General features: G+C 35.3%; 1 protein-coding gene across 1 annotated transcript in view; it reads left to right on the top strand.

Moving 5' to 3' along the window:
* The window catches only part of g6pd (glucose-6-phosphate dehydrogenase), a 97,266-nt gene that overhangs the window by 17,665 nt on the left and 67,041 nt on the right, over positions 1 to 12,560 (top strand). Inside the window, exon 3 of the mRNA XM_039774084.1 lies at positions 11,185 to 11,222. Within this exon, the coding sequence (XP_039630018.1) occupies positions 11,185 to 11,222 (38 nt within the window). The remainder of the gene's footprint in view (positions 1 to 11,184; positions 11,223 to 12,560) is intronic.

Below are 12,560 nucleotides of genomic sequence, written 5' to 3'. Positions count from 1 at the left end.
TCTTATTCGATGTTATTGTTGATTTATTTTTTATAATTATGTCTTTCATTTTTCTATTCTTTAATATGTAAAGCACTTTGAGCTACTGTTTGTATGAAAATGTGCTATATAAATAAATGTTGTTGTTGTTGATAATTCTAGAGGTTCACATGCCTTTTTGCACAGAAAAATGTAGCACTGGATCATTTTCCTCAAATCAACAAGCATAATGTGTTTGTGTCATTTTTGTAAAAGTGGGCTCTCTCCATTTAATTTTAGGACTTGCAATCAAATCTGACCATGTTTTAGATTATATTTGTGTGTATGATTTATGGTGTTTGCAGATGTTGCTTTGTGCTGCAGGTAGAAGGATTTGTATAAGGCTGTTAGATGTATAATGGAAGAGGGTCAGAGTTTGAAAATAAAATTTGAAGTGGTGATACGGACAATGCTACAGCCAAAAATGCTGAAAATTCTTTAAGGAACTTAAACTGGATGATGTTGTGGGTGAGATTTTGTGTTGGGGAGAGGATGTTTAGGCAAGCTTTGTCACAGACAAGGAAGTGTCCAAGGCCAGACTGTGCACAAGCAGACAATAAGACATGTTTTGGGAGTGCAGCTGGTCACAAGCAGTGTGGATGGATGTGGTAGGATTATATTTCATTTTGAATGGTAGAAGCTCAGAGAAAGCCTTTTTTGATATAGTTGACTATTAGGTTTACAAAGAATACAGGATGCCAGATGTATTCTGATAAAGTTAAATGTGACCAGACCCGTGATTGTACAAAAGAGTTTGGAAAAGGAGCTAGAAGGGAAAGTAAAGAAAGATTAGAGAGATGGAATGGTTAGTGGATATTGGGAAATAGAGCATTTACTGTGAATTTGTTTTTTCTTCTAAGATAAATGTATGTAAAATGGATACTGGTCCAATATTTTTGAAAGATGATGATTTAAGATATGAAAACAAAATAAAGAATATTTTTCTGTAATGGAATAAGGTATGCTATAATAGCAGTTGTTCTTTTGAGAGTTATGATGTAGGATATTTGAACAAGAAAATGCTGCTTTGTACTTGTATTTTGCTTTGTGTAAATACAATTTACTTTTATAAAATACATCCAACTCCTCTGATAGACTGGAAGATTCACATACTGTACTTCAGAAAAACTTAGTGATGAACTGTAGTGTATTAGCTTGTTTATTTTTATAGTTTGTGATCTCTTCCTTTGTATATTGCCACATTTTTTATTTTTTATGCGGCTGGCTTGATTGGTGTCATTTTGACTTAAGATATTACTCAAGTGCATCCCCTAGTAAAGTACTTATTTTCTGCTTAACTCCTTTATTTTGCTGATTCTAAATTCAAAAACTAACCTAAGACTTGCCAAGTTTATGTCTTTTTTTTTTTTTTTTTTTTAAGCGGTGTTATGATATAAGCCTAGTTAGCACACTTTTTATAGCAGATGAAACATCACAATTGTAAGCGTGTCTTGACAAAAAAAGAGTAAAGTTTTACAGTTGAAGTAAAACACTTCCATGTTGCTCTATGAATTTAATATAAATTAACAATTCAGGTGTACCTTTTTAGAAGGTGTTTTTTGTTTAAAACCTTAGAAACCAATACTCCCATTAGTATAAAAATACAGTCCTCGTTCCAAAAATTCAGCAAAACCGTAACCTTTCTCAACAAAGACAGAATAACCAGGAAGGCTGACACCTGTTCATCTTGGCTATCTCGGGCACAAGTTGCAGTTGTCCAGTACTTTTCCAGTTATCTCTTTCTTTTGAATGACTGGATATCTGCCATTCAGTTCTCAGTATTACCTGTTGCTGTGTTTTGGAGTGCCAGCTGGAGTGCACCTTTATGAGCAGACAATGAAATAATCTAGGTAAGCTTATTCTTTCATGGAATGCACAAATGTAAGTGCATTATTTGTGCTTAACCCAAATGGAAATGACTGATTGAGGTATGGTGGATATGAAAACTGCTTGCATTATTTGAAATGTAAGAATTTTTGAAATTTTGTAACCAATCATTGGAGATTATATCAGACCTTTTTTACTTTAAACAGCTTTTGTTGGTAACAAGATCTTAAGTGAAAGGCAAATTGTTTTTAGGAAAAAATCTATTTTCTTTAAAATATTATCAGGTAGTGGCACAGTAGTGTGTTGTATCGTGGAACAGGTGTCGAGATTCTGCCCTTCATTTTCTGTAGATTCTTCTGTGTCTGCATTGGTTTTTATTTGTGTTTGTGTTTTCTTTTTTTTTTTTTTTTTTTTTTAGAAAATGAACTCCGAAGATTTACAACTGAATGTTTTAATTGGTAATTTTAAATTGGAATCTTGAGCGTGTGAGTGTAAGTGGGCTCTATGAAGCAGAGGCACCATGTCCAAGATTGGATGAAGCTGGTATAGCCTCTGGCCCCCTGCAGTGCTGAATTGTGTTAAGCAAATTGAAGAATATCGGGTAACTTTGCTTCAATTTTCACCCCCTGCAATGGCTCCCAAACGTGCTCCTTCTTCCAAGGCTGGTGCTGAGCCTAAACGCCAACGAAGAATGATGACGATCGCTGAGAAAGTGAAACTTCTGGATATGTTGAAGAAAGGGAGAACCGTTCGCGGCTGTGGCTGCAGACTGGCTAAGGATCTGCAAGAGCAGTCACAGGAATGGGACGACGATATGGTTCAATCAGTCCAATTTTGCAACAAGGTTGACGACGTCATGACCGCCTACAAGCTACTCTTCGACCGGAAAAAGAAGCAGCGGCAGCAACTGCCGATCACAATATTTTTGCAACCTCGCAAAAAAGAGCCAGTTCCTACTACTACTACGGATACACCTTCGGAAACTGTGGAAGAGTGCCCCAGGAAATGGCACCACCGTCTGAAGAGACATAAAATACAGTCATCGGCTGCGCAGTAAAAGTCATCATCACCTTCATCGTCATCATTTTTACTGCACAGCATATTCATCACCATCATCACGTCCTATATAGGTACGTGTACTTCGCTATACAGTAACTGTAAACTTTTCTACCAATTTCATATTGCTTAACAGTTGTCCCTGTTATTAATAGAGTAAAGGGTGGGTTGTAAACGGTACAGGGAGAGTTTAAAAACGTCCAAATACACGTTAAATAATTAAATAAATATGGTGTCCCTACTTCGCGGAAATTCAGTTATTGCAGCCGGCCTTGGAACCTATCTCCCGCGATAAACGAGGGGAATTTGGTTAAAACGTGCTTGTTCTTAACTCAGTGAAGTGATGGTTAAGCTTCAGCAGGAGTTGGCTGTCATTTTTCATGTACAGCAGAACCTTGGATTGCGAGTAACCTGGTTTGCGAGTGTTTTGCAAGACAAGCTAAAATTTTTTGTAAAATATGACTTAATAAAAAAGCGAGGTATTTTGTATTCATTCGTCAGTCAGCGTGCCTCACTCATATAAGTCAACATCCGTACGCGCGTATACTGTTTAGTACAGCATTGTGACCATGTGTGTGTGCTGTGACGTGCGAGTCTCCGTCTTGCACCCCAAAACACGAAGCTGAGTCTCAATAGTTTAGCGACACCATGTTTATTCAGCTTGTAACAGGAACAGCGCAGTTATTTATTGTAGCAGGATCTTCCACTCTCCTATACACAGACACAGCAGTCAGGCAGTGTCTATGCTGCCACGGTTTATGTGTGGTCATATGACTGCATGGCTACGTCTGATTTGTGAAACGGAACCATGTGATTTATTGTTGCTATGTCTGATTGGTTAAACGGAGTCTTGTGATTATTGTTGCTACGTCTGTTTGTGAAACAGTCATGCAGTAGATCCACTGGCGGCTTCTCTCTGGCAAAAATATAGCATAATGTGTAAATGTGGGAAAAAAGTAACGAGTCGAGTGTTGCCCAATGTAGTGGAGTAAGAGTAGCATTTCTTTTCCACACACGTACTCATGTAAAAGTTAAAAAGTATGGTGCAGTAAAACTACTCTTAGAAGTACAATTTTTTAAAAAAAAGTTACTCAAGTAAAAGTTACTACCAACCTCTGCTTGTTGCTTATGTGTTTGTGTCAGCATCCTATCTGCCTGTTCCTTGATCGTGTTTGTCTATTATTTCAAAGTTTGTCCCAATGCTGGTTTTATATAGACAAAGGGTTTATAAAAACTCCATTAGGAATTGTTTGCATCAGCTTTCAAGACTTAATTAACTTAGTAGTTCCTTGAAAAACTGAATATTTGCTTAATTTTTTAGTTTTTGGTAACCTAAATTGTTTTGTTTACTGCTTACATTTGGACCATTTCATGTCATTCACTGTAGAATGATCAATAAAATGTTAGACTGGTAGAGTTTTTTTTTTTATTTTTTTTTTTCTTTCTTTTGTATATTTAGAGCTAGGTGTTTCCAAAAAGCTATATGAAGAAAAAGCACATTTTGCTTAGTACAATAGTTCAGTGCTTCATTCCATGTTAATGAAGTTTTTTTTTTTTTTTAAACCCTGTGGCATATATGAATTCCCATATTTGCAATGCTGAGGCTTTTTAAAGCACACAAGTGTGGCTTTCATTAGAAATGATAAACCTTAAACTGATGTATCTCTGCTAATTTTATGAAAAAAAGGTCATATTTAACACCATGTCCAAGTGTAGCATGTAAAAAATGACTTCTTTTTTTTTTAATACAACATAATGGAAATTTTATTCAAAACAAGTATTCTCCAAGTATGAGATTTTTCTCCTGGGACGTGGACATGCAGACTATATTGTGGAATGACACTCTTAAAATGAGATGGTTATGGGCATATCCTAATCCTGCCTTGGACCTTAATGGTATCAGGATAGGCTCTCTCCCTTTGACCATGTAGTAGAAAAAGTGAGTTTGCAAAATTAAATGAATGAAAAGTTTTATGAGCAAAATATTGTCTAAAATTGTTACTGAAAAAAAAAATACCGTAGTTAGATGTGTTTTGGGAATGCTGTGTGTGTCCCCCCCCCCAAAAGTGACTAGAAGTACTTGAGCAAGTAAATACATATCCAAAACCATGCTGCACAAATAGCCACTTTTTTCATAAACTGCTTTGTTCTCAATACAAATATTTCCTTTTTATTTATTATTTACAACTTTAGTAATAAATGCATTTACAGTATTTTCCTAATGACTTTGTTTTACCAGGTTTAACCATTAGAGGTCACTAGATGCTCACTGTAAAGATATACAGTACTGTTCTTGTTTATACCAGGGTGGCCAACTCCTATTACAGAGAGCCGCAGTGGCTGGAGGTTTTTGTTCCAGCCTAGTTGCTTAATTAGATGCCAATTCTCATCTCAATTTAATTTCATGGCTTGTTAGTGTTTTAACTCTACCATGTCAGTTCATTCTTAAATCATATGTTTTTTTTTTACTTTTTAAAGATACATGTATCATCGAAGTGATCTGAAGCCTAAAATGAATGAGTAACTTTCAGTTCTTTACTTTCTCTTCAGTTTCCTTCTGAGTAATCAATTAAACCAAATGGAGATGATGAATGATGAATACACATGGGTAGAAAGGGAGGCAATCTAGATTTAAAACTGCTGGTTCCTTTGTCAGTTGCATCTTATTGCTAATAAGGAGCAGTTAAAACAATGAATACAGCTGTTTTAGACTAAAATAAGCAATTAATGGTTCATCTTAACAATCGAGAAAAATAAAGCAGAAAAATGTCACTTAAATGATTTTTATGAAGCAGTTGGTTTGGTGTGTGGATGTGTGTAATCTTTAATCTTTAATCTTACTTTTGCAAGGACATATCACTAAATTTTAAACACCAGCTTGATTAGATGCAGGAACATTTTTCCTTGTTAATTCTTTGTCATATATAACACTTTTTAACTTGCTGTATTTAAAATCCGAGTAGTAAGTTAGCCATAAAACTTAGTTGTTCCTCCGCTTTGAAGTTTAAATGCAGCTGTTTATGATGTCCATGGGTATGACACATAGTTCAGACCATGGGTTGTAGCAGTGCTATCTATATTAATCACCATTTTCCATTTTTATTAGAGAACCATCCCAAATTTTTTTTATTTTTTTTTTTACTTGTTACTGATTTTTAGCACCTACCTTAAACTTTGACATCCAGCATTTTCACATTTCAAATATGGACGTGTATTCTGGTTCAGTTTACCTTTAGTTTACCTTTTTATGTAATCTTAAACTATATGTTTCAGCATGCAAAACAAAATGAGCTTTTTACTAGTGAAGTATATTTAATTAATTTTTAGTTTTGTGAAGGAAAATACAGCCATAAATCTTGCAGTGCTTACTAGTATTGTAAAGACTGTTTCTAGCCACTCTTCATGCAAATTTGTTGATTTATAATTCCCAGTGATGAGGTAAATTTTTAAATACAATGCACATTAGCTACTCTTTATTTCATATCTGGCAACAGTAATAGCAAATTTACATAGCACTAATTTATTTTATAAATTCTATTTTTGTAATCAAAATTTGGTGTGCATTCTCTCTAAGATTCTATATTAATTTCAGTATTCACCTATTTATAAAAGAGTGCTAATGTAGCCAGAGTTTTGAGGAAGCAACCTGTGAATATTCATTGTGTAAGTCTGTTTTTATTCAAAAAGTGATCTGAGCTAGGCAGACATTGCAGGTAACTTTTTCAAATGTTGGCTACAAGTGATATTTTAATTCATGCTTCACCAGAGCCTTTAAATTTCATATGGTTGCCAAAGACAAGGTGTACATTGTGCTGCCATCACCCATATCCCCTGAGCATGTCTCTGATGGGATCTTTTATTTCTTCCCGAAAAAGGTGTAACTGAGGCCCCTGGTGAAAGCTGAGAGGTGAAGAAATGATATTTTCCTGACCGTATCTTTCAATTTTGTGGTATAATACATTTTAATGACCATTAGAGTTGGTAGGAAATAGAAATGGCAATTAACATTTTTCAGTGTTGGTGTGTTTTGTGATGGGGAGGGAGGGTAATGATGTACAATTGGCTTTTTCCAGGTTAAAAATCTAATGCTTGGAGTCCATATTAAGGGTTTAAGGGGTTGTCATCCTATTTTCCAATAAGTGCAGTGCATAGAATCAGCCTGTGTTTTGCATCTTTAGATTGAATATGATTGCAGAGTATTAGTTTTACGTTTGGGCTACTGTTTTCTAGCTTCCCTTTTTACACCTATCTGTTTATAAAGACTTACAGAAATTTTGAACCCTAATTTGCTTTATGATTCAGTTTGTTTTGCTCTGAGGAATGCTTTGACCTTCCAAGTACTGTAATAGTTTATTAAAAGAGTGTAAATCAGGAGTTGCACTCATTTTCTACCCATGAGATCAGGTGGTTTATGACCAATTTTGTTTCAAGTGTCACCTTGTAAGTAACTGTCTGCCTGCCTATGACCTAATAAGACCTAATTATTGTAAAGTGTGTTTTGAGATTTTTTTGAGTAAGGAAGACAGATTTTTGAGGTAACGTTGTTATACTTGTGTAGCGCCTGAGTGGCAATCAGTTGCATGTTGATTAGCATATGCAAGTAAGAATTTTATTGTACTCTGTATTAGGTTAAGAATGAACCAATAAAATTGTAATGTGGATTTGATCATGTTGTACATTTTGGATTTGGATGTCAAATATAATCTTACTATAGTCAAATATAGTGGCCAATACCCCTTATATAGTGTAGTGGTGCACACTCACACACAAAAAGACTGAACTTGATGTGCATTTGTTGTTAGGATGTATGTAATCGATAATAAATAGAACTTTAGTAAGAGGTGAGTGGATGCTGTAGTAGTTTGCCACATCTGTGAACCACAAATATTAAAGTCTAGCACTTTCTAATATATTTTTTTCCTGTTGTCTTAAAAATGACAGTCAGTGCATCTTGACATTTTATGTGTGAGAAATAGTGCTTTTACGTTTGTAAAAATACATTATTGCTTCACGTAATCAAAAATATAAGTTTAAAATTTAATTGTTAAAATGTCACTTTTTTGCTGAATGGCTTTTGAAATTGTTTGCAAGTCTCTAGTATTCTTCTGTATTTTCTAACGTATGACTATCTGTTTGGTGTATGCGCTGAGTTTTATTTGTATTAACCATCTTTTCTAAGTGATGTTTACATCTGAAAGTGCTTTACATCTGAAGTTGCTTCAGTAAGTGTCCATTTGTAATTTACCTTATGAAAGCTTGTTTCTCTATATACAGTCATATGATAAAGTTTGGGAATTCTTAATTCTTTGGATTTTTGTTTATCATTGGCTGAGCTTTCAAATTAGCAACTTCCTTTTAATATATGACATCACTTATGGAAACAGTACTATTTCAGCAGTGACATTAAGTTTATTGGATTAACAGAAAATATGCAGTATGGATTATAATAAAATTAGACAGGTGCATAAATTTGGGCACCCCAACAGAGATATTACATCAATACTTAGCTGTGCTTCCTTTTGCAAATATAATAGCCTCTAGATGCCTCCTATAGCCTTGGATGAGTGTCTGGATTCTGGATGGAGGTATTTTTGACCATTCTTCCACACAAAATCTCTCCAGTTCAGTTAAATTTGATGGCTGCTGAGCATGGACAGCCTGCTTCAAATCATCCCGTAGATTTTCGATGATATTCAAGTCAGGGGACTGTGACGTCCATTCCAGAACATTGTACTTCTTCCTCTGCATGAATGCCTTTGTAGATTTTGAACTGTTTTGGGTCATTGTCTTGTTGGAATATCCAACCCCTGTGTAACTTCAACTTTGTGACTGACACTTGAACATTATCCTGAAGAGTTTGTTGATATTGGGTTGAATTCATCCGACCCTCAAGTTTAGCAAGGGCCCCAGTCCCTGAACTAGCCACACTGCCCCACACCATGATGGAACCTCCACCAAATTTGACAGTAGGTGGCAGGTGTTTTTCTTGGAATGCGGTGTTCTTCTTCCGCCATGGAAAGCGCTTTTTGTTATGACTAAATAACTCAATTTTTGTCTCATCAGTCCAAAGCACTTTGTTTCAAAATGAATCTGGCTTGTCTAAATAAGCATTTGAATACAACAAGTGACTCTGTTTGTAGCATGAGTGCAGCAAGGGCTTCTTTCTCATCACCTTGCCATACAGATGTTCTTTGTGCAAATTGCACTGAATTGTAGAACGATGTACAGATACAACATCTGCAGCAAGATGTTCTTGCAGGTCTTCTGTAGGTGATCTGTGGGTTGTCTGTAACCATTCTTACAATCATGCGCGTATGCCGCTCCTGTATTTTTCTTGGCCTGCCAGACCTGGGTTTAACAGCAACTGTGCCTGTGGCCTTCCATTTCCTGATTACATTCCTTCCAGTTGAAACTGACAGTTTAAACCTCTGAGATAGCTTTTTGTAGCCTTCCCCTAAACCATGATACTGAACAATCTTTGTTTTCAGATCTTTTGAGAGTTGCTTTGAGGATCCCAGGCTGTCACTCTTCAGAGGAGAGTCAAAGGGAAGCACAACTTGCAATTGACCACCTTAAGCATCTTTTCTCATGATTGGACACGCCTGTCTATGAAGTTCAAGGCTTAATGAGCTAATCCACCCAATGTGGCGTTGCAAGTAATCTGTATTGAGCAGTTGCATGCATTCAAATCAGCAAAATTACAAGGGTGCCCAAATTTTTGCACAGCCAGTTTTTCACATTTGATTTAATTTCATACAACTAAATACCGCTTCACTAAATTCTTTGTTTGGAAAACACCCCAGTATTTGGATGTTCCTAGGAAATGAAAGACATACCACTGTTATCTTTTTTTTTTGTTGAAAGCAGAATAAATTATTATGCAGGCTGAGAGGGGTTCCCAAGCCTTTTCATTTGACTGTATATGTATTTCTGCTTAATTCATTTTTATGTAACAAAACAACTATCCAGGTATATTGAAAAAAGCTGCCTTTTCTAATTAAGTCAAGCCATAAAGCTTTTTCTCCATTCTGCCAGACTTGCTAATACTTTTCGGGACTGACTGGTAGAATTCACTTAGATTACAGTGTGAGGTTAAACAGTAGATTGTGTAATATTATTTTTGTTCTTCTCATTTACAAAAGCCACAAAAAGTATTATAAATATACACCGTAGCGAAAATTTCAACACTATTCTCACTTTTAGTTTAGGCTGATTTCAAACTGAACTGAAAGGGGATAAGCACTGTGCTTTCATGGTCCTATGCAGTGAATATTTTTGAACACTGGAAATATAAGCATTTTGAGCTAAAATTTTGAATGCAAGTCATGTTTTATAGAATATTGCAAGTGATGATTCATCCTGATTATAAACAAAATGGCCAGAAAATTTACAATTATTTGGTGGGGCATGCCCATCAGATGTAAACAATATACTGAAACAAAGGCAAACATTCTTTGCAGCCTGAAATAATTTTGAGAATTCCTCGGTAAACAAGAGAGTAAGTGTCTAGGTTCCTCTAATATTTATTCCTACCTAACTTTTATTTGCATCTTTTTTTATTTTATCTCTATCGCAAAGCGATTAGCTCATGTCTATCAAAAATAAACCTCTAGGCCACTAAATTTTCTTATCAGCATTTCCCGACTATTGCTATCTACTGACCTTGGGTCTTTTTTACACCAGAGAAGACCATGTAATTATTTATACTTTTGAACTTGAACTACTATGTTGACTATATTTTGGAAAAGAATGCAAGCTATTAGATATTGAACAACATCCATCTTACTGATTCTGACACCCCCACCATATCCCCTAACTGGCCCTGTGTAGTTATCTTCGTTAACATTCAGTCCGCCTCTCTGAGAGCCCCTCCCATGTATAGCTGTTCAGCTGTGTTCGTTGGATTTGGTATAATAAGCAGATAATTCACATGTGGCATGGATGAATCCGCAAGGCAGTTTTGCATCTGACAGCTGCTGGAAGTAGGCTGAAACTGGAATACAGCACAATGACATGTAATGAAAGTGCATATGGCTTCAGTGCAGGACACATTTGTGATGGTGTTGCTTGGTTCTTCGGTGAGTCAGCTATGACGTGGACGTCTGACGGGGTCATCCACTGTATATTTGTTACTGGTCTCATAATTTTTGTTCTTGTTCAGTTTGATTATGACTTAGTGAGTTTTCCTATTTACAGTATGTAGCTGTCCAAGTTCTCACTTTTACTTGTTGCTTTTTTTGTGCTAATACTATTATATTTACCATTTTTTGTTGTTATTTCCAGGGAGACCTAGCCAAGAAAAAGATCTACCCAACATTGTGGTGAGTTCAGATATGTTGGTAAAGTCTTTACATCTGTTCTAATTAGCTCTGTGACACCGTCTTAAAATTAATCTGCTTTTTAGTGATATGGTTTATGCAAATTCCTTGTGCTCTCTTGTTTTAGGCAGTAAGCTTTGGTACCATTCAGGCTGTAGGTGTAGCATGTCATTCCAGAGATGAGACTGGGTTGATTCCATTAAAGCTTCACTGTAACCTGTTTGCTGATGAGGATACCCTGTAGTTGCACATGATTGTGAACTGAAAAATGATAGATACAAGTAGTGTGCAGTTTCAAAAAGGATATTGATGCTCAATGACCAAATTGCAATGTTCTGCAATCTCCATTAAGATGCTTTTTTTTTTTTTTTCTTTTTCTAATTTGAAATCATGGGAAACACAGTCATTTGTATCCCCAGGCACTCCAGGTCAGTCACACAAACAAACAAGCAAGCACCAGGCCAATTACCATTTACTAGCTTATAATAAATCAATGCCTGCATTTCAGTGGTGTCAGACTTTCAAACTGGTTTCAGCAAGACTCCCATATTAGTTTATAAGTCTACCATACATGTTCAGTGAAACCTTGAAAGCTATAGTTCTGCATTCAAATAGCTCAGACAGCAAACTAATTGAATAACCATCTGGTTATTTACATATTAAGAGGCTATTCCGTCATTATAAATTTGTATTAAATTCTTGTTTTGTTTTAATGGATGAGAATATTTGCACAGGCATAAATGACCACAGTAAATGGCGACAATACTAAGGGGCACCAGTGGAGCTAAAATGGCATTAGTATATGCTAGTAAATTACCATTTGTCACTGAGATTTTTTTTTTTTTTTGATCATCTGAATGTTAGTAGTATCATTTTGATATTATATCAATACGCAGTATCAAGTCATTGTTATTTTTTATATACATTGTAAGATAAAGCTGATCACATTTTTGCTTATCTTTTTTACATTAAAAGCAAAAATGCTGATATTCCTAAACAATTTTAAGTCATTTTAATCCACAGACCATTGTTCTTTGTTAAATGGATTGTTTGCTTTGTTGTTTTTGTTGTAGCAGTTTATACAGTGTTCTGTTTACATTTAGAAATTTATTCAAAACTGCATGTATATTTGTGCTGTTAGATTTTGTGAGACACTGTTCATTCTGTTTTTTGTAAAATGTAATTTATCTTTAGTTTACTGTGTATGATGTGAAACAGGAATTCAAGTATTTTCAGAATTAGTTGACTGGTGCGTTTTGATACTAGATTTAATGCATTGATGTATTTCCACCCATAACTCTCTAAGTTGTAGTTTAAACTTTTGCTATATTAAAGAAGTCA

This window comes from Polypterus senegalus, chromosome 13, assembly GCF_016835505.1.
Source record: "Polypterus senegalus isolate Bchr_013 chromosome 13, ASM1683550v1, whole genome shotgun sequence".
NCBI lineage: Eukaryota > Metazoa > Chordata > Cladistia > Polypteriformes > Polypteridae > Polypterus > Polypterus senegalus.
The sequence above is the reverse complement of the archived record's forward strand: the minus strand, read 5'-3'. Positions and strand labels throughout refer to the sequence as shown.